Here is a 23760-nt window from a genome sequence, read left to right as displayed (position 1 = left end):
AAGTAAAAAAGAAACTCGGAAAACAACGGCCGAAATGTATCTTTATTTTCACCATTTCCCAGGACTTAGAATTTTTTCAGCACATTATACAGTAAAGTCAATGGCGCAGTTATGGCTCCTGAAAGAAGGGGAGAAAAAAAACATGAAATATGGCCAGGTTTTCTAAGGGTTAATCATTTCCATATAGATAAAAGTCGCAGAGAAGCCGCACGGCAATGACAGTGCATAGGACCGCACGTTGTGGCGCCAGTCACACCACACACTACCACAGCCGCCGCCGTCCTCCCGACTACTCCCTCCAGCGCTCTCCTCCTGTCAGCAGCCTCCAGGAGCCCGGAAGTGACCTTCACCACGCCCATGGTAACGTAAAACGCGACGTCGTATAGAATAAACTCCCGCTCCAAGATGGCGGCGGCGCCAGATGAGGCGAGTGTGTCGGTGAAGACGGAGCCCGAGCTCCTGGACGACGTGAAGCAGGAGACCCCGGCGTGTACAGACAACGAGGAGCCGGCGCTCGGGAACGGGAATGGAGCATCTCCAAAGGTTCCGAGTCCCCAGGCTGCAGCCCCGGCAGCGGTCACCCCACAGGCGGGGAGCACGGATGCTCCGGACCGGCAGACGCTGCTGGCTGTGCTGCAGTTTCTCAAGAAAAGTAACCTGAAGGAGTCCGCGGACATCCTGCTCCGGGAGACCGGGATCCTGGACGGGGAGGACGCGCCGAGCCCCGAGCAGCCCAGCGAGCAGGATGGCGGGGAGCAGACACTGCTGAGCCGGGTGACCGCGGGGAGCGGGGGAGCGGCCGCCAACAGCGGAGCCGGCGCGGGGGTCCTGCCGGGGAAAGGTGAGTGTGTGCCCGCCCGGGGAGTACCGGCACCGCGCCGGCCCATGTCAGCGTTACAGACCGGCCACACGTGTGCGGCATCTTATACAACTAGTGCAGGATCACAGGAGGGTCCTATACAATGTGTACTATTAGTATGTGCATATATAACGTGTCTGTAGCATCACAGGAGGGTCCTATACAATGTGTACTATTAGTATGTACATATATTACATGTGTATGTAGCATCACAGGAGGGTCCTATACAATGTGTACTATTAGTATGTGCATATATAACGTGTCTGTAGCATCACAGGAGGGTCCTATACAATGTGTACTATTAGTATGTGCATATATAACGTGTCTGTAGCATCACAGGAGGGTCCTATATAATGTGTACTATTAGTATGTACATATATAACGTGTCTGTAGCATCACAGGAGGGTCCTATACAATGTGTACTATTAGTATGTGCATATATAACGTGTCTGTAGCATCACAGGAGGGTCCTATATAATGTGTACTATTAGTATGTACATATATAACGTGTCTGTAGCATCACAGGAGGGTCCTATACAATGTGTACTATTAGTATGTGCATATATAACGTGTCTGTAGCATCACAGGAGGGTCCTATACAATGTGTACTATTAGTATGTGCATATATAACGTGTCTGTAGCATCACAGGAGGGTCCTATACAATGTGTACTATTAGTATGTGCATATATAACGTCTGTAGCATCACAGGAGGGTCCTATATAATGTGTACTATTAGTATGTACATATATTACATGTGTATGTAGCATCACAGGAGGGTCCTATACAATGTGTACTATTAGTATGTGCATATATAACGTGTCTGTAGCATCACAGGAGGGTCCTATATAATGTGTACTATTAGTATGTACATATATTACATGTGTATGTAGCATCACAGGAGGGTCCTATACAATGTGTACTATTAGTATGTGCATATATAACGTGTCTGTAGCATCACAGGAGGGTCCTATACAATGTGTACTATTAGTATGTGCATATATAACGTGTCTGTAGCATCACAGGAGGGTCCTATATAATGTGTACTATTAGTATGTACATATATTACATGTGTATGTAGCATCACAGGAGGGTCCTATACAATGTGTACTATTAGTATGTGCATATATAACGTGTCTGTAGCATCACAGGAGGGTCCTATACAATGTGTACTATTAGTATGTGCATATATAACGTGTCTGTAGCATCACAGGAGGGTCCTATACAATGTGTACTATTAGTATGTACATATATAACGTGTCTGTAGCATCACAGGAGGGTCCTATATAATGTGTACTAAGATAGTATGTGCATATATTACATGTGTATGTAGCATCACAGGAGTGTACTGTATAATGTGTACATATATTACATGTGTATGTAGCATCACAGGAGGGTCCTATATAATGTGTACTATTAGTATGTGCATATATAACGTGTCTGTAGCATCACAGGAGGGTCCTATACAATGTGTACTATTAGTATGTGCATATATAACGTGTCTGTAGCATCACAGGAGGGTCCTATACAATGTGTACTATTAGTATGTACATATATTACTTGTCTGTAGCATCACAGGAGGGTCCTATACAATGTGTACTAAGATAGTATGTTCATATTACATGTTTGTAGCATCACAGAAGGGTCCTATATAATGTGTACATATATTACATGTGTCTGTAGCATCACAGGAGGGTCCTATACCATGTGTACTATTAGTATGTGCATATATTACATGTGTCTGTAGCATCACAGGAGTGTCATCTATCAGCTGTGTACTAATATAATATGTACATGTATTACATGTGTTTGTAGCATCACAGGAGGGTCCTATACAATGTGTACTAAGATAGTATGTACATATTACATGTTTGTAGCATCACAGAAGGGTCCTATATAATGTGTACATATATTACTTGTGTATGTAGCATCACAGGAGTGTCATAGATCAGCTGTGTGCTAGGATACTATGTGTATATACATACATACATACTATCCTAGTAGACAACTAATATGACACTCCTGTGATGCTACATACACATGTAATATGTATTTATTACATGTGTATATAGCATCACAGGAGTGTCAGATCAGCTGTGTGCATATATTGTCTGTAGAATCACAATGTAATGTTACATACGGTATATGATGTATATACTAATGTAGCGAATATGTACAGATTACTTGTGCTTTTAGGGTTGCACTAATGTAATGTGCTTAGTTACAGTACATTAGTATAAATATATACATGTAACCAAGTTACCTGATACTGTATGTAGAATTATACTTGTAAATGTATAGTAATGTAACAATACATGTATTGTACACTATACAGCATGTATAATTCTGACTAATGTACATATACTAATAGTGCACATGGTTTATAGTGTAATGCATATTTCTGATTTATAAATTTTAGTCAGTTAACAGCTGCTGTGCTCCACTACAGGGGTACAAGCCTCAGGACCCAGGTTATAAACCCTACTTGACAAGTCCATAAAGGGGCAAATCTCAGAATAATTCCTATTTTAGTTTATTGGCCCAAATTAAGTTGTCATTTTTTATGACCCCATGATTGTCCTCATCACCTTTGATCAGTCTTCTCTTGGATCAGTCCTCTTTTGTATACAATTTGAGGAAGAAATCCTGATCAGTTTAAAGGCTTGTCTACAATAAAGACCATTTATTGTCTTATCCCATTTCACACCTTCCTTATCACTTACTCCCTTCACTGACAGCCCAGACTATTAGCTCTTATTTCCCTGTGTACCTGACACTTACAATTGGAGTTATTCTGCACTGCTCTCCTTTTATCGATCGTTGCATACACTGTATACACAGATACATGTAGTAACGTATGTAAGTGTGCTGTATGCCTACTGCAGATATCTCCCACCATGTATACAATGTGTCAGGTAAATATTTACACTGCACAGATGATACACACTTGCATCTTGCACACTAAACGACGCTGCAGCGATCCAGACAACGATCCGGATCGCTGCAGCGTCGCTGTTTGGTCGCTGGAGAGCTGTCACACAGACAGCTCTCCAGCGACCAACGATGCCGGTACCCAGGGTAAACATCGGGTAACTAAGCGCAGGGCTGCACTTAGTAACCCGATGTTTACCCTGGATACCATCCTAAAAGTAAAAAAAACAAACACTACATACTTACCTTCCCCTGTCTGTCCCCGGCGCTGTGCTTCTCTGTACTGGCTGTGAGCACAGCGGCCGGAAAGCAGAGCGGTGACGTCACCGCTGTGCTCTGCTTTCACTTTACGGCCGGCAGTCAGTGAGTGCGGGAAGCAAGATGGCAAGGGACCTGACGGACACCGGAATGTAAGTATGTAGTGTTTGTTTTTGTTTTTTTTACATTTACGCTGGTAACCAGGGTAAACATCGGGTTACTAAGCGCGGCCCTGCGCTTAGTAACCCGATGTTTACCCTGGTTACCCGGGGACTTCGGCATCGTTGGTCGCTGGAGAGCTGTCTGTGTGACAGCTCTCCAGCGACCACACAACGACTTACCAACGATCACGGCCAGGTCGTATCGCTGGTCGTGATCGTTGGTAAATCGTATAGTGTGACGGTACCCTTATAAAGGTTATACATGCCCTCTATAGTCAGGTCTGCTGTGATTTATTCTTAGGTCTGGGAATTGTCACATAATCCTGGTTATTGTACAATGCTGCGTGCCCACAATCAGTAGTAGTGTTTTGGATGTAGCGTACTTTCACTGCATTCTACATAAATGCATGTGTGTTTGGAAATATGCAGATTTACAGCATCTAATGAATGTTTATTGGGGAAAATACAGGAGACTAGCGTTTCCACTACAGAACTTGAAATGCTGCGGCTTGGAAACGCACACCGTGGGTGAGTATACGCTGCGGTAAATAGATGCAATCCCATCCACTGTGCTTGTAATGTAGAACGCAGCAAAAATACATATTGTCCAAAACGCTACTATTGCCGATCATGGGCACACAGCCTTACAGGAAGGTAATGTTCATCTATATTGGATGCAGGTTTTTTCCGCTTTGCTCTTCAATTTATTCCATATTTCCGGAATACAGACGCATCACTGGTAACTCCATTATGTGCAACATCATCTCCATAGTGGTCACAGGTTCATTTACTTTGCCCATAACAAGCGTTTTTGGATTGCTTACATCTTCGGTTTCTTTCATTAGGCTATGTGCACACGTTACGGATTAGGCTTAGGAATTTCTGGTGCGGCTTCTGCCTCTCCTAAACTCATGGGAAACTGCTGCGAACACGTTGCAGATTCGCAGCGTTTTCTGCATCGTGTGCACATACCCTAAAGGTCTGTTGCCTTGATGGATAGTTGGTATTGATTTTTTTTTTTTTTGCATTTGTCATGTGTACATTTACATATAGTTTTCATGTCATTCCAACAATCTGGATTCTCTTCTCTCTTCAGCTCCAGTGAATAGCGGCCCTCAAGATCAGCCCGACGTCAGCGCTGTTCTGTCTGCCTACACCCAGCAAGGGGATCCAGCCCTGTACGAGGATTATTATAGTAGTCTAAAGAGATTCATAGAGTCTGTCCTGGACTGTCATCGTGCGGAGCTGTCTCAGTTATTCTACCCATTATTTGTACATATGTATCTGGAGCTTGTATACAACCAGCATGAAAATAAAGCCAAATCTTTCTTTGATAAGTGAGTACAATGACACTCAACCGGGCTACTATAAGCTTAGAGTTTATTTGGAAAGGGAATGCGATGCTAACACTTTGGTGGATTATGACGAAGCAGAGGATCGGGCATGTTAAACACGTTCATGCCCATTCCTTGCTTCAACCATTGCAGATGATTGGACGGTCTAATACTGCACATCGAGTACGTGTATCAGTATGGTGCCTACTTGCCCCCAAACTGCACCAACCGCACAGAAGAGTGGTAATTCTTCACTTCTACAATGGTTCATCATATAAGGGGGAAGTCTGGGGTTGGTCAGTTGTTTGCAGTTATATACCCGTTAAATTGTGTAATTAAGAGTTTTCTCACGATAAGACTTTCATTGCCTATACACGATAGGAGTGAATGTCTAATTGCTGGGATCCTTATCAATCAGTGGAAAAGGATTTCTGAGTCCTTTGCTACCTCCATTTCTCACTGTGGTTGTGCCTATGGATGGAACATGTGCCTTAATGCTCAGTTCAATGTCTACGGGCTGATGGATACAACCCTGAAATTATTGGTCCCTATTGTCACCTTAGACATTGAATGAAGCATCTAGGGGCACGTGTGTGTGTGTGGGGGAGACATCCCTCTGTTCTCTGTATGCTAAAAAAGAGGATATGGATAGGAGGTGCCTTCATAAGAGTATCCCTTAAGCATGAAGCTACATTGTGACTTTTTATAATGCTATTGACTGATTTTTAACTATTTAGCTACCGTTAGTCCAAAGCAAAGCTGCAGTCCTCTCAATAGCATGCAACTATGGTGCTTTTTATAATTGAATTGGAGTTTTTCCACTTGTGGTCTTCTTCCAATCTCTGGCGTCTTGGCTGTGTCCCCTTTGTTCTAGCTCCTCACGTGCATATTATGTCCTATTGACATATTGCTTATTTTATACCACAAATTTTTTTTTCTGTGCTTTTTTTTTTTTTATAGATTTCACGGAGACCAGGAATGTTACTATGAAGATGATCTGCGGATTTTGGTCAGCCTCACTAAAAAAGAGCACATGAAGGGAAACGAGACCATGCTTGACTTTAGGACGAGCAAATTTGTTTTGCGAATATCCCGGGACTCTTATCAGCTGCTGAAGCGTCATCTACAGGAGAGGCAGAACAATCAGATCTGGAGCATAGTCCAGGAACATCTGTATATTGATATCTTTGATGGCATGCCACGTAGCAAGCAACAGATTGATGCAATGGTGGGCAGCCTCTCCGGAGAAGCAAGAAGGGAAGCAAACAAAGTCAAGGTTTGTGCTATTAAGAGGAAACTATTGAATAAAGTTACTCCCTTGGGCAGAAGCTAATAATCATCCATTTCCTAGACAGAAGGAATTTTCCTTTGCCCCTGCTAATCTATAGATCTTTCCTCTACTTTTCGCCAGCATGTTTTTTTCAGCAGCGACAAAGTGTTAAGATTTCTTTGCTCCCTATAATGTAGCACTGGTGTGTCCTAGCACTGTCCGTTCGATGAAGACCCTAGGTCGACGGAGTGTTATTAACTTTTATTCCTTTTATAGGTGTTTTATGGTCTTCTAAAAGAGCCGGAGATTGAGGTGCCCTTGGATGATGAAGATGAAGAAGGGGAAAATGAGGAAGGCAAGCCAAAGAAAAAGAAGCCCAAAAAGGATAGTATTGGTTCAAAAAGTAAGAAGCAGGACCCTCATGCTCCTCCGCAGAATAGGTATGGGGGTTTAGGTATTTATCATTTGTACAATTCAGTTTTTTTTAATTTTTTTATTAGTAGTTTTAAAAACTTGAATTCCTGCTAACGGAAGGGTATCTTGTGAACACAACCCCCTATGTATGTTTTATGCATCAGGAGAGAGGTTCTTCTGTGCTGATCCAGAAGCCTTTTCATTGCAGCTTTATAAGCATACAGATTGTCCTCAAAAACCTGAACACAAGAAATTATGCCGCCTTGGATCTAAGTGATCAAAACTACACTTAAAAGGATTCAGTTTGAGAAGCAAAGTTTAAATATGTAATATACCAAGTTATATAACTTATAAACTTTCACACAATTTACTCAGATTTTATTTACCGAAGGGGCCAGAATCTCTTGATACCTGCTTTGGTCATGGCATCTCTTACTCATAGGATAGCAGTGCTGTGTAAGCAGGGGCTGGCTTATTGAGTTTCCATATCTAAGCCACCTCACCCTGCTCATTTGTTGTTTTTTTTTTTTTGTGCATCGGCCATGACCAAAGGGCCGATGCACATAATTTCACAGCTTAACTCAAATGTAGTAATCAACCCCCTTCGTGCGCAGCGTTGCTTAATTTTCACTATAAAAGCTTGGTCCCACATGGACTGGACTCATCCATTTTGTTTAATAGTTAACAATTTATTTGAATGGCAGGCAAATAAAGTATGGATTCCTGCAGGGAACAAATGTATGGCTGATTACTAGCTTGTGAAATGCTGCTTTGCATCCTAGAACTTAATTTCAAGGTCGACTTTAAATATATATTACTGTGTTGGCATTGGTTATTTTGACATTATTCTAAGGGGTAACTAATGTATATCCACAAGATGATAAATGTTAATTTGCTAGGGACCCGATCTCTCAGACCCCATTGTTTGTACAGTACAAACCAAAAGTTTGGACACACCTTCTCATTTATAGATTTTTCTGTATTTTCATGACTATGACAATTGTAAATTCACATTGAAGGCATCAAATCTATAGATTAAAACATGTGGAATTATATACTTAAAGTGTGAAACAACTGAAATTATGTCTTATATTCTAGGTTCTTCAAAGTAGCCACCTTTTGCTTTGATGACTGCTTTGCACACTATTGGCATTCTCTTGATGAGCTTCAAGAGGTAGTCACCAGAAATGGTCTTCCAACAATCTTGAAGGAGTTCCCAGAGATACGTAGCACTTGTTGGCCCTTTTGCCTTCACTCTGCGGTCCAGCTCACCCCAAACCATCTCGATTGGGTTCAGGTCTGGTGAGTGTGGAGGCCAGTTCATCTGGCGTAGCACCCCATCACTCTCCTTCTTGGTCAGATGGCCCTTACACAGCCTGGAAGTGTTTGGGGTCATTGTCCTGTTGAAAAATAAATGATGGTCCATAAACGTAAACCGGATGGAATAGCATGCCGCTGCAAGATGCTGTGGTAGCCGTGCTGGTTCAGTATGCCTCCAATTTTGACTATATCCCCAACAGTGTCACCAGCAAAGCACCCCCACACCATCACACCTCCTCCTCCTCCATGCTTCACGGTGGGAACCAGGGATGTAGAGTCCATCCGTTCACCTTTTCAGCATCGCACAAAGACACGGTGGTTGGAACCAAAGATCTCAAATTTGGACTCGTCAGACCAAAGCAAAAAAAGAACCTAGAATATAAGACATAATTTCAGTTGTTTCACACTTTAACCCCTTTCTGCCATTAGACGTACTATTGCGTCCATGTGGGGTGGGCTTTACTTCCCAAGGACGCAATAGTATGTCATATGCGATCGGCAGCGCTCACGGGGGGAGCGCCGCCGATCGCGGCCGGGTGTCAGCTGTTTATCGCAGCTGACATCCGGCACTATGTGCCAGGAGCGGTCACGGACCGCCCCCGGCACATTAACCCCCGGCACACCGCGATCAAAGATGATCGCGATGTGTCGGCGGTACAGGGAAGCACCGCGCAGGGAGGGGGCTCCCTGCGGGCTTCCCTGAGCCCCCCGCAGCAACGCGATGTGATCGCGTTGCTGCGAGGGTCTCACCTCCCTCCCTGCTCCCTCCAGCCCCGGATCCAAGATGGCCGCGGATCCGGGTCCTGCAGGGAGGGAGGTGGCTTCACAGAGCCTGCTCAGAGCAGGCACTGTGAAGGCTGCAGCGCTGCATGTCAGATCAGTGATCTGACAGAGTGCTGTGCAAACTGTCAGATCACTGATCTGTGATGTCCCCCCCTGGGACAAAGTAAAAAAGTTAAAAAATAAAATTTCAAATGTGTAAAAAAAAAATAAAAAAAAATATTCCAAAATAATGAAAAAAAAAATAAAAATATTATTCCCATAAATACATTTCTTTATCTAAATAAAAAAAAAAAAACAATAAAAGTACACATATTTAGTATCGCCGCGTCCGTAACGGCCCGACCTATAAAACTGGCCCACTAGTTAACCCCTTCAGTAAACACCGTAAGAAAAAAAAAAGAGGCAAAAAACGCTTTATTATCATACCGCCGAACAAAAAGTGGAATAACACGCGATCAAAAAGACAGATATAAATAACCATGGTACCGCTGAAAACGTCATCTTGTCCCGCAAAAAACGAGCCGCCATACAGCATCATCAGCAAAAAAATAAAAAAGTTATAGTCCTGAGAATAAAGCGATGCAAAAATAATTATTTTTACTATAAAATAGTTTTTATCGTATAAAAGCGCCAAAACATAAAAAAATGATATAAATGAGGTGTCGCTGTAATCGTACTGACCCGAAGAATAAAACTGCTTCATCAATTTTACCAAACGCGGAACGGTATAAACGCCTCCCCCAAAAGAAATTCATGAATAGCTGGTTTTTGGTCATTCTGCCTCACAAAAATCGGAATAAAAAGCGATCAAAAAATGTCACGTGCCCGAAAATGTTACAAATAAAAACATCAACTCGTCCTGCAAAAAACAAGACCTCACATGACTCTGTGGACCAAAATATAGAAAAATTATAGCTCTCAAAATGTGGTAACGCAAAAAATATTTTTTGCAATAAAAAGCGTCTTTCAGTGTGTGACGGCTGCCAATCATAAAAATCCGCTAAAAAACCCGCTATAAAAGTAAATCAAACCCCCCTTCATCACCCCCTTAGTTAGGGAAAAATTAAAAAAATGTATTTATTTCCATTTTCCCATTAGGGCTAGGGTTAGGGCTAGGGTTAGGGTTAGGGCTAGGGTTAGGGCTAGGGTTAGGGCTAGGGTTAGGGCTAGGGTTAGGGCTAGGGTTAGGGCTAGGGTTAGGGCTAGGGCTACAGTTTGGGTTGGGGCTAAAGTTACAGTTAGGGTTTAGATTACATTTACGGTTGGGAATAGGGTTGGGATTAGGGTTAGGGGTGTGTCAGGGTTAGAGGTGTGGTTAGGGTTACTGTTGGGATTAGGGTTAGGGATGTGTTTGGATTAGGGTTTCAGTTATAATTGGGGGGTTTCCACTGTTTAGGCACATCAGGGGCTCTCCAAACGCGACATGGCGTCCGATCTCAATTCCAGCCAATTCTGCGTTGAAAAAGTGAAACAGTGCTTCTTCCCTTCCGAGCTCTCCCGTGTGCCCAAACAGGGGTTTACCCCAACATATGGGGTATCAGCGTACTCAGGACAAATAGGACAACAACTTTTGGGGTCCAATTTCTCCTGCTACCCTTGGGAAAATACAAAACTCGGGGCTAAAACATATTTTTTGTGGGAAAAAAAAAGATTTTTATTTTCACGGCTCTGCGTTATAAACAGTAGTGAAACACTTGGGGGTTCAAAGTTCTCACAACACATCTAGATTAGTTCCCTGGGGGGTCTAGTTTCCAATATGGGGTCACTTGTGGGGGGTTTCTACTGTTTAGGTACATTAGGGGTTCTGCAAACGCAATGTGACGTCTGCAGACCATTCCATCTAAGTCTGCATTCCAAATGGCGCTCCTTCCCTTCCGAGCTCTGCCATGCGCTCAAACGTTGGTTTCCCCCAACATACGGGGTATCAGCGTACTCAGGACAAATTGGACAACAACTTTTGGGGTCGAATTTCTCCTCTTACCCTCGGGAAAATACAAAACTGGGGGCTAAAAAATAATTTTGGGGGGAAAGATTTTTTTTTTTAATTTTCACGGCTCTGCGTTACAAACTAGTGAAACACTTGGGGGTTCAAAGCTATCACAACACATCTAGATGAGTTCCTTAGGGGGTCTAGTTTCCAAAATGGTGTCACTTGTGGGAGGTTTCTACTGTTTAGGTACATTAGGGGCTCTGCAAATGCAATGTGACACCTGCAGACCATTCCATCTAAGTCCTCATTCCAAATGGAGCTCCTTCCCTTCCGAGCCCTCCCATGCGCCCAAACAGTGGTTCCCCCCCACATATGGGGTATCAGCGCACTCAGGACAAATTGGACAACAAATTGTGGGGTCGAATTTCTCCTGTTACCCTCGGGAAAATACAAAACTGGGGGCTAAAAAATAATTTTTGTGGGAAAAAATTTTTGTTTTATTTTTACGGCTCTCCATTATAAACTTCTGTGAAGCCCTTGGTGGGTCAAAGCGCTCAGCACACATCTAGATAAGTTCCTAAGGGGGTCTACTTTCCAAAATGGTGTCACTTGTGGGGGGTTTCAATGTTTAGGCACATCAGTGGCTCTTCAAACGCAACATGACGTCCCATCTCAATTCCTGTCAATTTTGCATTGAAAAGTCAAACGGCGCTCCTTCCCTTCCGAGCTCTCCCATCCGCCCAAACAGTGGTTTACCCCCACATATGGGCTATCAGCGTACTCAGGACAAATTGTACAACAACTTTTGGGGTCCAATTTCTTCTCTTACCCTTGGGAAAATAAAAAATTGGGGGCGAAAAGATAATTTTTGTGAAAAAATATGATTTTTTATTTTTACGGTTCTACATTATAAACTTCTGTGAAGCACTTGTTGGGTCAAAGTGCTCACCACACCTCTAGATAAGTTCCTTAGGGGGTCTACTTTCCAAAATGGTGTCACTTGTGGGGGGTTTCAATGTTTAGCCACATCAGGGGCTCTCCAAACGAAACATGGCGTCCCATCTCAATTCCAGTCAATTTTGCATTGAAAAGTCAAACTGCGCTCCTTCGCTTCCGAGCTCTGCCATGCGCCCAAACAGTGGTTTACCCCCACATGTGGGGTATTGGCATACTCAGGACAAATTGTACAACAATGTTTGGGGTCCATTTTCTCCTGTTACCCTTGGTAAAATAAAACAAATTGGGGCTGAATTAAATTTTTTGTGAAAAAAAGTTAAATGTTCATTTTTATTTAAACATTCAAAAAATTCCTGTGAAGCACCAGAAGGGTTAATAAACTTCTTGAATATGGTTTTGAGCACCTTGAGGGGTGTAGTTTTTAGAATGGTGTCACACTTGGGTATTTTCTATCATATAGACCCCTCAAAATGACTTCAAATGAGATGTGGTCCCTAAAATAAAATGGTGTTGTAGAAATGAGAAATTGCTGGTCAACTTTTAACCCTTATAACTCCCTAACAAAAAAAAATTTTGGTTCCAAAATTGTGCTGATGTAAAGTAGACATGTGGGAAATGTTACTTATTAAGTATTTTGTGTGACATATCTCTGTGATTTAATTGCATAAAAATTCAAAGTTGGAAAATTGCGAAATTTTCATAATTTTCGCCAAATTTCCGTTTTTTTCACAAATAAACGCAGGTACTATCAAATAATTTTTACCATTGTCATGAAGTACAATATATCACGAGAAAACAATGTCAGAATCACCAGGATCCATTGAAGCGTTCCAGAGTTATAACCTCATAAAGGGACAGTGGTCAGAATTGTAAAAATTGGCCCGGTCATTAACGTGCAAACCACCCTTGGGGGTAAAGGGGTTAAGTATATAATTCCACATGTTTTAATCTATAGTTTTGATGCCTTCAGTGTGAATTTACAATTGTCATAGTCCTGAAAATACAGAAAAATCTTTAAATAAGGTGTCCAAACTTTTGGTCTGTACTGTATATATTGAAATATGGTATCACACGTCAATGTCTTTAGTGTAGAAGAGCTGTGATGAAAATGCTTAAATGTAGCCTATGTGATTTGTTGTATACTGTGGTTTTTTTTGTTCTGTTTTTTTTTTTTCCCCCTCTTTCTCCTCGGTCATCACTGACCCATAGTTTCATTGAGCCATACACTCAGATTTAAAACTGATCCATGACACTTGGATCGTATCATGCGCTCGTATGTTTTGCCAACTGTCATTAAAGTTATGAGGATCCAAGTTTAATGTTTCTCACTGATCCATTAAGATGGGGATGGAGACTTATCAAGAGTTTGGCCTGAATCTACAGTGTGCCGTGTTTTCCTATTGAGCTACCGGGAGTTGTCTTGTAGCGGCCATGCCTCTGTTCCGTACACTATAACCTACAGCTTTTTGCCACATATGAAGTGAAAGTTAAAGGCAATCTGTCAGTAGGAACAACCCTACTAAGTGGTCTATATGGGCATGTAGGACCTAGAAAGTTGAATAAAATGAGTGTGAGCCTTGTAGGTTATGGAAGTAGTCTGTCACTACATGTCTCACACTGGTAACAACCCCTTCCATTTACAATAAGCTCTGGAGGCAGATTCTCAGGGAGATCTATGTCCGTCCCATAGATCTTAACAGCTCACTTTACATTAAGAAAAATGTGGATTTCTCTGGAATAAGACATCACATCACTTAGCTTCCTATGACCTACATATCCATGTAGACACCTAATGCGTGTTGATCCTACTGACAGATTTGCTTTAAAGTGATATTCACATCTCCAAGCTCATACCCTGATATGTAGATGTGATATTAGCAAGTACCTCCACTTATAAATGTATAGTTCTTCCGATTCGCTATGTTCCTTACCTAATGTGCAGGGCATTTCAGTAGCTTTTAGTATCCATGACTACAACCACTAACGGCTAACTAACGGTCACAATATGAGTGGTTGTAATCATGGATGCCTAATTTACTGCAGTGCCCCGCACATGGGATAGACGACGTAGCAAATCAGAAGAACTATACTACATTTCTAATTGGAAGTGCTTCCAAATATCACATCTACATATTGGGGTAGGATCGTAGGGATTGGAATACCCCTTTTAACATTGTATCAGTTCAATTCGGATGGAACTCTGATCTAAAAAGTTGTTTCCCCCCCATCTAATTGATCTCCAAAGACTTTAATTGGTTGATTCTCAAAATGGATGAGAATAGGACCTTCTCCAAGTCTCAGATCAGACACATGGATGAGTTTTCAAAACTGATGTGTATGAATTAATGAAATATGGGTCTGTGAAAAAACCCTACAGCTCAGCTGTGTGAATGTAGCCTTAGCATGCACACAATGCAGCTGTATGGGAGAAGGCAAATGACAGAAGGTTAACCCTCCACCAGTTTTCTATTTTTACCTGTATCGTGTTGGAATTCTGAATTACATTTAATACATTTTTTTCATTGCATTTTCATTTTGTTTTTACTCTTAGGATACCTCTCCCAGAGTTGAAAGATTCTGACAAACTTGACAAAATCATGATAATGAAGGAAGCAGCGAAGCGCGTGCGCCTTGGTCCAGACTCTTTACCGTCAATATGTTTTTACACATTTCTCAATGCATATCAAGTATGTTGAAAATGTCCCCTCACCTACTTTTTTTTTTTTTTAATCAGATTTTAAAAAAAGGGGGGGAAAATGGCTTTGCCCATGTATAAAACTGTTCTTAATTTCCATGCAGGGCCTGACCGCAGTGGATGTCACTGATGATTCCAGCATGATCGCAGGAGGCTTCTCTGATTCCACTGTGCGCGTCTGGAGTTTGACGCCTAAAAAATTACGTAGTGTTAAAAGCACATCTGGTAAAAAAAACTTTTATTCCACCTCTTTACAGCACAGGATTGTATTTTATAACTTAAGCCAATGGAATAGCAATAACCCTCGAGAAAAGCTACTGAATAATGCAGGCTCATGCCTATAGTAACTTTTTAAAGGGGTTGTCCTGTTAAAACAAACATGGAGTCCTCGGATGACCCTTCTCTCATGAGGCAGATGAGGGCCGCTCTGTAATCTGTGCAAACCAGTGATCCATGTCTGCAATACACGGCTGGTTGAAGCCTCTCCTATTGATCACTGTTTGGCCTCTATTTTCTGAAGGCTTTAATCAGGCCGATCAAGTAAAGCAGGACATAAAACTAAACCTAAAACCACTACTTTGGGCTTGGTTGTGGAGTTTTGCCACCTCTGAAACTAAGTGGAGACTTCTTTTGCAAATGCAGAACCTGTTTGTCTTAAGTTGCTCAATATCTAAGTATCGTATCTAATTTTATTTTAATTTTTTTTCCGTCAAGATCTTAACGTGATTGACAAGGAATCAGATGATGTATTGGAGCGAATTATGGATGAGAAAACCGCCAGTGAGATGAAAGTCTTATTTGGTCACAGTGGTCCTGTATATGCAACCAGCTTCAGCCCAGACAGGTGAGAGGAATATGGTCAGCATTAAACGTGATGACTGCAAAGCATCCATAGTTCATACATGTTTATCTATATAACTCCTCTCTTCTAGGAACTACTTATTATCCAGTTCAGAAGATGGCACTGTCCGGCTATGGAGCCTGCAGACCTTCACCTGCCTGGTAGCATACAAAGGTCACAACTATCCTGTATGGGATGCACAGTTCTCCCCATTTGGTTATTATTTTGTATCTGGAGGACATGATAGAGTTGCACGGTAAGATAACTTATTTATTTATTTTTTTGGACCCACACAATATAAACTAGGTGGTATTAATGTCTGATCAGTGTATATTACCGAATTTCTGTACATTTACACCATATCTGGTGCCATCATATTTATTTAATCCGTAGTGATCATCTAGTGCTAAAATAATTTGCAGAGAAACAATTTACAATTCTTTACTACACATTTCTGTACAGAATGTGTCACTGAATTCTGTAAATAATATACCTAACTTTACCCTTGTTGCCATTTTCAGCTTATGGGCCACTGACCACTATCAGCCACTTCGTATATTTGCTGGCCATTTGGCAGATGTCATAAGTACTCGTTTCCATCCCAATGCTAACTACATAGCAACTGGCTCTACAGACAGGACAGTCCGGCTATGGGATGTTCTCAATGGGAACTGTGTAAGGATCTTTACTGGACACAAGGTAACGTACAGACACCTCCAGCTTTTGATGGTTGTATTTAGACCTAGTACCTATTAAAACTATGGAACATGCTTAAATCTTGATTTATATATGATATATGTATGAATTCTGCTGTAGGATTGGGGCCTGATCAATGATTTCTATGTCTCTGAAAACTTTGGGTGCTGATTGATATGCGACTTGTATATTTCTGCAGGGACCCATTCACTCCTTGAGCTTTTCTCCTAATGGAAAGTTTCTAGCCAGCGGGGGAGCAGATGCCAGAGTCTTGCTTTGGGACATTGGCCATGGATTGATGGTTGAAGAGTTAAAGGGTCACTCAAACACAATCTATGCACTTAAATTTAGTCGTGATGGAGAAATTTTAGCATCAGGTATGTTAAACTTTTTCAATACTTAGATGTTGACAGATAATTTAATATTTGTATCTGTTTGAATTTCTTAAGCTCTTATTAAAATGAGCGTGTATTCAGTTAGTGTGCTGCCTATGCACATAGGTTTCCCTTTTTGCGACAAACCAGTAGTTCATGTGGGGAAAAAGCAGCGTTCACTAGTCTGGGCCTGGGAATCGGGCTAGTGCATCTCCACAGCAGGCGGCCCCAGCACTCATCCTCTGTATGCATGCAAGCAGACCCCGGTCATACAGATGTCACTGGCTTGAGTGTAAGCGAACCCTGGCTTTAGGCCTTATTCACACATCTGTGTTTTTAAGCACTTAAGTCAAAACATTGTTTTGAATCAGTGAGTCATCCGCCTATGGTCCTTGTCTGTTTTTACTTTGTGTCAATGTTTTTAGGGATGGAATTATAAATGACAGCTTCTCTTTTCCATTGATTAAATACGGACGGGTACACTGCCATCTCTGTGCTGTACATGGTTTTTCACGAACCCATAGACTTGTATTGGCACTTTGTGATACTGGAAAAAACGGACTTGTCCCTGAGTTTTGCACAGACATGGGCCATGTGCACACGTTCAGTATTTTTCACGGTTTTTTTTCGTGTTTTTTCGCTATAAAAACACGATAAAAATGTGAAAAAAAGCTTGCATATGCCTCCTATTAATTACAGTGTATTCCACATTTCTAGTGCAAATGTTGCTTTTTTTCCGCGAAAAAATCGCATTGCGGAGAAAAAAAAGCAACATGTTCATTAAAAATGCGGAATTGCGGGGATTCCGCACACCTAGGAATGCATTGATCTGCTTACTTTCCGCATGGGGCTGTGCACACCATGCGGGAAGTAAGCAGATTATGTGCGGTTGGTACCCAGGGTGGAGGAGAGGAGACTCTCCTCCACGGACTGGGCACCATATAATTAGTAAAAAAAAAAAAGAATTAAAATAAAAAAGTCATATACTTACCCTCTGATGGCCCCGGTGTCTTCCCGCCTCTCAGCGGTGCACGCTGCAGCATCTGTTTCTATACAGTTCTATCTGTGTGAAGGACCTGCGATGACGTCGCGGTCCTGTGATTGGTCGCGTGACCGCGACGTCATCGAAGGTCCTGCACACACACAATCTATAGGAATGGATGCCGCTGAGGAGATCGGCTGTCTGCAGGGTGAGTATAACCACTTTTTTTATTTTTAAACATTCTATCTTTTACTATAGATGCGACATAGGCAGCATCTATAGTAAAAAGTTGGTCACACTTGTCAAACACTATGTTTTGACAAGTGTGACCAACCTGTCAGTCAGTTTTCCAAGTGATGCTACAGATCGCTTGGAAAACTTTAGCATTCTGCAAGCTAATTACGCTTGCAAAATGCTAAAAAAAACCATGAAAAAACGCCAAAAAAAAAAATGCGGATTTCTTGTAGAAAATTTCCGGTTTTCTTCAGGAAATTTCTGCAAGAAATCCTGACGTGTGCACATACCCATAAGGTCTGTGCAAAAACACGTGAACAGCACAATATTAGAATGTGTATGTGTTTGTATTGTTTCATGATTAGAACACACGTTTGTGCAACAGACATGTAAATGAGGCTTGTTTTTTTTTTTTTTTGTGGCCAAAACAAAACTGGGTAAATGTATGTAAATTGATAGGAATTGCATTGCAAACACTCTTGGTGTGAGTTTTTTCTACCCTACCCTCTTTGTCGAACTTCTTTTGTTCTTGTGTACTTTTCATCCATTTTCTGATTGGGAAGGATCCTAGCCCTGATCTTGTATATTGTGCAGAATCTCTGCTTTCATTGAGAACATGGAGTAACCAAAATACAACTGACCTAGTTAGTAGTGATTATTTTATTTTTATTTTTTTAACAGGCTTTTGAGCATTTTACTCTGCAGTGAATAGGCTGGAATCCTATCCAATCCGTCACCAAAATTCCATTCTGTTCACTGATTACTTTTTTTTTTTCTCCCCCCTATCCATTATAGGATCCATGGATAATACAGTTTGTTTATGGGATGCAGTAAAGGCTTTTGAAGATTTGGAGACTGATGACTTTACAAGTGCCACAGGTCATTTAAACTTACATGAAAATTGCCAAGACTTATTACTTGGTTCCTACTTGACAAAATCCACCCCTGTTATCCATCTTCATTTCTCAAGGCGAAACCTCCTAATGGCTGCAGGATCGTATGGCCCACAATAAGCCAATGCACTTAAAAGACTAATACAGAGGGGAAAAAAAACCCAGATGTGTCCAGCCACGGGCAAAGGCCAACTTATGCAATGAAGTTACCAAATGCGATTCAGATGTCAATTTCTGCAAGATCATCTTGCATTCACTGCACTGCCTTGTTTGCTTTATGGACTGGCTATGTGTAAAGCTACGGAGCTCAAGTGTATGCAGAAATGGTGCTGTGATCGAATGACCGTTATATTAAGCACTGAGTGCTTGTGTACATGTAAAACTGTATATCATAAATGCTGATTCTGTGGTGGTCCCAGATTTCAGGAGCTATACTAAATCTGCTATAGTGCAATTTTTGCAGAATGGGGCAGGAAGCATGGAGAAGCCTGTACATTAAAGGTCCATCAGTGGAAGTGCCTCACTATTCTGCCATCCTATTATTTTCAGTGTAGTGACTTTGTCCAGCTTCTCCTGTTTATCAGGAATTGGTAGTGGCCTTGCTGCTGAAATCCTCAAATAACACGTCAGGTTGTATGATGTGACAGTGAGGCTATGCCTTGTGCAGATTCGGGGGGTACATGAGCAGCATAAACGTGTCCATCTCGGGGCTGTGGCTTCTTGTGGAAGATGCACGTTGGCCAATACGAGATGTGAACATAGCCTATGGAAAGGCCAATCACTTACCTCTGACTGAGGTGGACTAAAGGATTTAGTCCTCCAAATTGTATAAAGAAAACCTCAGATTTTTAAAACTAATGTGAATCAGTAAAAAATATATATAAAGGGTGGGCATTAAACACAGTGCTGTGCAAATTTTAGGTTGGGGGGAAAGACTGTTTTTTACCATTTTTCTTTTTTTTTTACGAAATGCAAAGTGAATGAACAAGAGAAATCTTGTCAATATTTGCTGTGCCTGTCCTTTTGCCTTCATAACCACATCAATTCTTCTAGGTACTCACAGTTTTTAAAGGAACTTTACAGGGAGTTTGTTCCAAACATCTTGGTGAACAAACCACAGATCATCTGTGGATGGTGCTTGAGTAAATCCTTCTGTATCTTCAGACAATCCCAGTTTTAAAGGGAACCTGTCACCTGAATTTGGCAGGACCGGTTTTCGGTCATATGGGCGGAGTTTTTAGGTGTTTGATTCACCCTTTCCTTACACGCTGGCTGTATGCTGGCCGCAATATTGAATTGAAGCTCATTCTGTCCTCCATAGTACATGCCTGCGCAAGAATCAAACACCTGAAAACTCCACCCATATGACCAAAAACCGGTGCCGCCAAATTCAGGTGACAGGTTCCCTTTAATCTTGTGATCTGGGCAGCCACATTATCACTTCAGGAGAGGTTGTGTGTTTTTTACACTGATAGTTCTTAAAGACATGCTCCAAATTTATTCTACAGCAGGTCACTGACCCCAAACCTACTACCAATCGGATGCCTCCCTGCTGGTATTGCATGATGGATAGGTATCTGCCTGTATTTATCAATGAGGACAACATTTATCCTGACCAAATCTATTGCAGCCCCAAACTTGCAAGGAACCACAATACTTCACTATTGACTACAGATGCTCCATTATGGTACTGCTCTTGAGCATGTTGATTTTATTTTTTTTTTGTCTCCTAGTTCCTGTGTTGTGCACAACTGTGTTGCTTTGTCTTGTTTCCTTGTCAGATGGATGGGTTTTGACTGCAATTTGCCCATGAAGATCACTTCTGGACAGTAGCTAGGACTCGCTAGTTCCTGAGGGTATGTGCACACGCTGTGGATGTTTCCGGACTGATCTTGGTAAATCCGCAGGTAAACCACACGGTGGATTTCCTGTGGAATTACCGTGATTTTTTTTTTTGTGGATTTTGTGCGGATTGCAGTTTTACACCTCCGGATTCCTATTATGGAGCTGTGGAATCCACACAAAGAATTGACATGCTGCGGAATAAACAACGCTATGTTTTTGTTGCAGCATGTGCACTGTGGATTGTTTTTCATAGGTTTACGTGGTACTGTAAACGCATGGAAAACTGCTACAAATCCGTACCGTATGCACATACCCTGACAGTTCTGAGCTGATGGCACTGCTGAACATGATTTAAAATGGAAGAAAATAATTTCATCTGCTGCACTAAGTTTCACTGTGACTTGGGTCCTCAAAGATGGCTGTTTCGTGATGGCCTCAACATTAATAAAAATAGATTCTTAGCAATCATGTAAAACCATCAAGAAAGTGGCTAATTTGCTCCAACCTTATTCTGCAGTAAGACATCAACCCCAAACTTGCATCCATCTTCAGTGTAAAGAAGTCTCAAAAATGCTGTGGTTCTCCCACAACCTTGAGCTCAATCTCATCATGTCTGTGGGATTAGGTGACAAGACTGATGGATTTGCACAAGTGACATCTGCAGATCTGTGGTTAGGTCTCCAAGATGTTTGGAACACCCTCTCTTTGCAGAGTTTCTGCAAAAACTAAGTGGAGCGAATACAATTTATGCTGTTTTGAAGGCAATCTATGGTCATAAAATGATTTCATTTATTTTTACAAATTGACAAACTGAAAACATTGTTTAAAAGATTCTCAGTTTGCAATATACCTGCTTAAGGTTTGCATGATACTGTGTATCAATTGAAGCTGTACTATAATCTCTGCTTTCATGAATTTGTATATTGTGTTCACTTTTGTACACTAGCTGCACAGTTTTTATCTATTTATTATTGGTGAAGTAGACCTTTAGCATATTTGAGAAAATATATAAAACATTAAGGATATATGGATGTTAAACTTATCATGACTTCTGGATCTTTTTGGAGCAGTAGTCCAGGACGGTTAAAAAAAAAAAATTTATACCAAGAATGGTCGCTATGACCTGTGTAACAGTAGTGCAGGCATAGGGATGCATTTTTAATAAATGTCAAGGTCTGTAGCAGATCTTCTCCATATGTGACCTTGTTCAATCGTGCATTTTTTTAATTTCTGGGTTCTTGCTAAAAAAAGAAAAAAATGTTTAACTTGTGTATGGGGTATTTTCTTAGTCAAGCTTGGAGTCATTTTCTTCACTCAGACACATTGCTACTTTTTTCACACCATTATTCAAAGAATATTTGAAGTTTGTTATAGTGGCAAATCCACTCCAATAGTTTATTAATATACCCAACTATACAGAGTTTGTGGATATGACAGAATTTTCTTTTAAGGCGACCGCAGTGTTGCAAGAGTTTCTCCAAAAGAAGATTTGTTCCATACATATGAATGGGGTATTTTCTGTAAGACTCGATTGATTGCCACATTTAATACTCAATTTCTCTATCGCCTCATTGGGGGACACAGGAACCATGGGTGTATGCTGCTGACACTATGCATAAAAGTTAGCTCCTCCTCTGCAGCGTACACCCCACCAACTGGCATTATGAACCTCAGTTTAGCTTAGTGTCAGTAGGAGGTGGACACAGGTCTTTTATTAGACCCTTATCTACCTCAAATGTGTCGTTCCCTTTCAGGTTTCCGGAGGGATACAGTGTGAAGTCACAATTGTAATCCCACAATGCAGACTGAGTACGGTGTGTACTGCCACCCTGTATCCTCATAGATCCCACAGCAGGACCAGACCCCTAACACAGAAGAGCGTTGAGGAGATTCAGAGCGGTCCTTGCTCCGTCTCCCACCCATTCGCCCTCCAGAGCCTGTCAGTTGGTGGAGACGAGGACGTCTAATCTTATTCGCTGGAATTAGGTACATCTCTCTTTCTCTTCCAGGACACTACCTTCATGAGTGATCCATGCAACGTGGGATGAATGAGGTGAGTATTCATTAGCCCCCTCCTCAGATAGGGACTGTTCTGGGTGGGGGGCGCGCAGGGCTCGTTCAGGGTTACCTGGAGGCTCTCTCCTCCAGGTGCTTCATCATACCCGGCGTTTTCCTTTTACGTCACGTCTTGTGCAACATCCGCCCTACAGCTCTCCCACGGGGTCGCCACTACATCTGGGGAAGGCCTTTTGCAGTGCCCCTGCTTTTTTCCCCTCAGCGGCAGCTCAGTCATCCACCTCACCGGCGGTCACCGGTTACTAATTTAGGCCCTGGCTTCTGTTAGGGCCTAGTTCACCGCCGCGACTCAGCCCCCTTCCCCTCTCCTTCGGGTGGGCTTTTCTCCCGCCAGTCTTTCACTTCCTTTTCCTGTTTCTCCGGCGAGCTCTGCCGACTGGCGCCATCTTTGTCCTCCCAGACCTCGTGTCTAGCCCTGCCCACTCCTCCCAACATAGTAGTGAGCTCACCTGCTGCGCTCGTCACCTTCTTGGTCCCCCGGGGGTCTGATGACCGGCTCTGCCCGCTCCTCCGCAAGACTCCGGAGTCAGTGCTTTTGGTTCCCTACCGCACAGTTGGCTCTGCCCTCTCTTCTGGCCTTGGAGAGCGGGCTTTTTGCTTCCCGACGCCCACAGGGCGACCCTGCATCTCCTGGCGGTCGCCATTTTCGGCGTGGGATTCGGCGCTGATTCCTCTGCAGGACCTGCTCTATCTTCGCAGCCTACAACCGGAAAGCTACAGGACTTCTGCCGTGAGTAGCTCTGCACTGTAGACTGACACTCTCCTCTGCCCTCCTGTCCCCTAACCTTCTGGCATTTTTTTCTCAGAGGCCCGGTCGTCATGTCTAATTCTAAGGGAGGTCGCACTCCTCCTCCTACTTCTTCTGCCTTAGTCAAACACTTTGTGTGTTCGTCTTGTAACTGCAAGCTT

At 42.2% G+C, this 23760-nt stretch overlaps 1 protein-coding gene across 1 annotated transcript; it reads left to right on the top strand.

Annotated features, from left to right (window-relative positions):
• Nucleotides 1–392: 392 nt before the first annotated feature.
• TAF5 (TATA-box binding protein associated factor 5) lies at nucleotides 393–21976 on the top strand. The gene is made up of 11 exons (XM_069753700.1): nucleotides 393–841; nucleotides 5304–5544; nucleotides 6502–6817; nucleotides 7088–7251; nucleotides 14767–14902; nucleotides 15015–15135; nucleotides 15625–15754; nucleotides 15843–16007; nucleotides 16273–16450; nucleotides 16647–16824; nucleotides 18833–21976. The coding sequence occupies exons 1-11, from the start codon at nucleotides 406–408 to the stop codon at nucleotides 19048–19050; spliced, it is 2283 nt and encodes a 760-aa protein (XP_069609801.1). The 5' UTR covers nucleotides 393–405; the 3' UTR covers nucleotides 19051–21976.
• The last annotated feature ends 1784 nt before the right edge of the window (nucleotides 21977–23760 follow it).

Source organism: Ranitomeya imitator, chromosome 2 (assembly GCF_032444005.1).
Source record: "Ranitomeya imitator isolate aRanImi1 chromosome 2, aRanImi1.pri, whole genome shotgun sequence".
In the NCBI taxonomy this organism is placed as follows: Eukaryota; Metazoa; Chordata; class Amphibia; order Anura; family Dendrobatidae; genus Ranitomeya; species Ranitomeya imitator.
The sequence above is the reverse complement of the archived record's forward strand: the minus strand, read 5'-3'. Positions and strand labels throughout refer to the sequence as shown.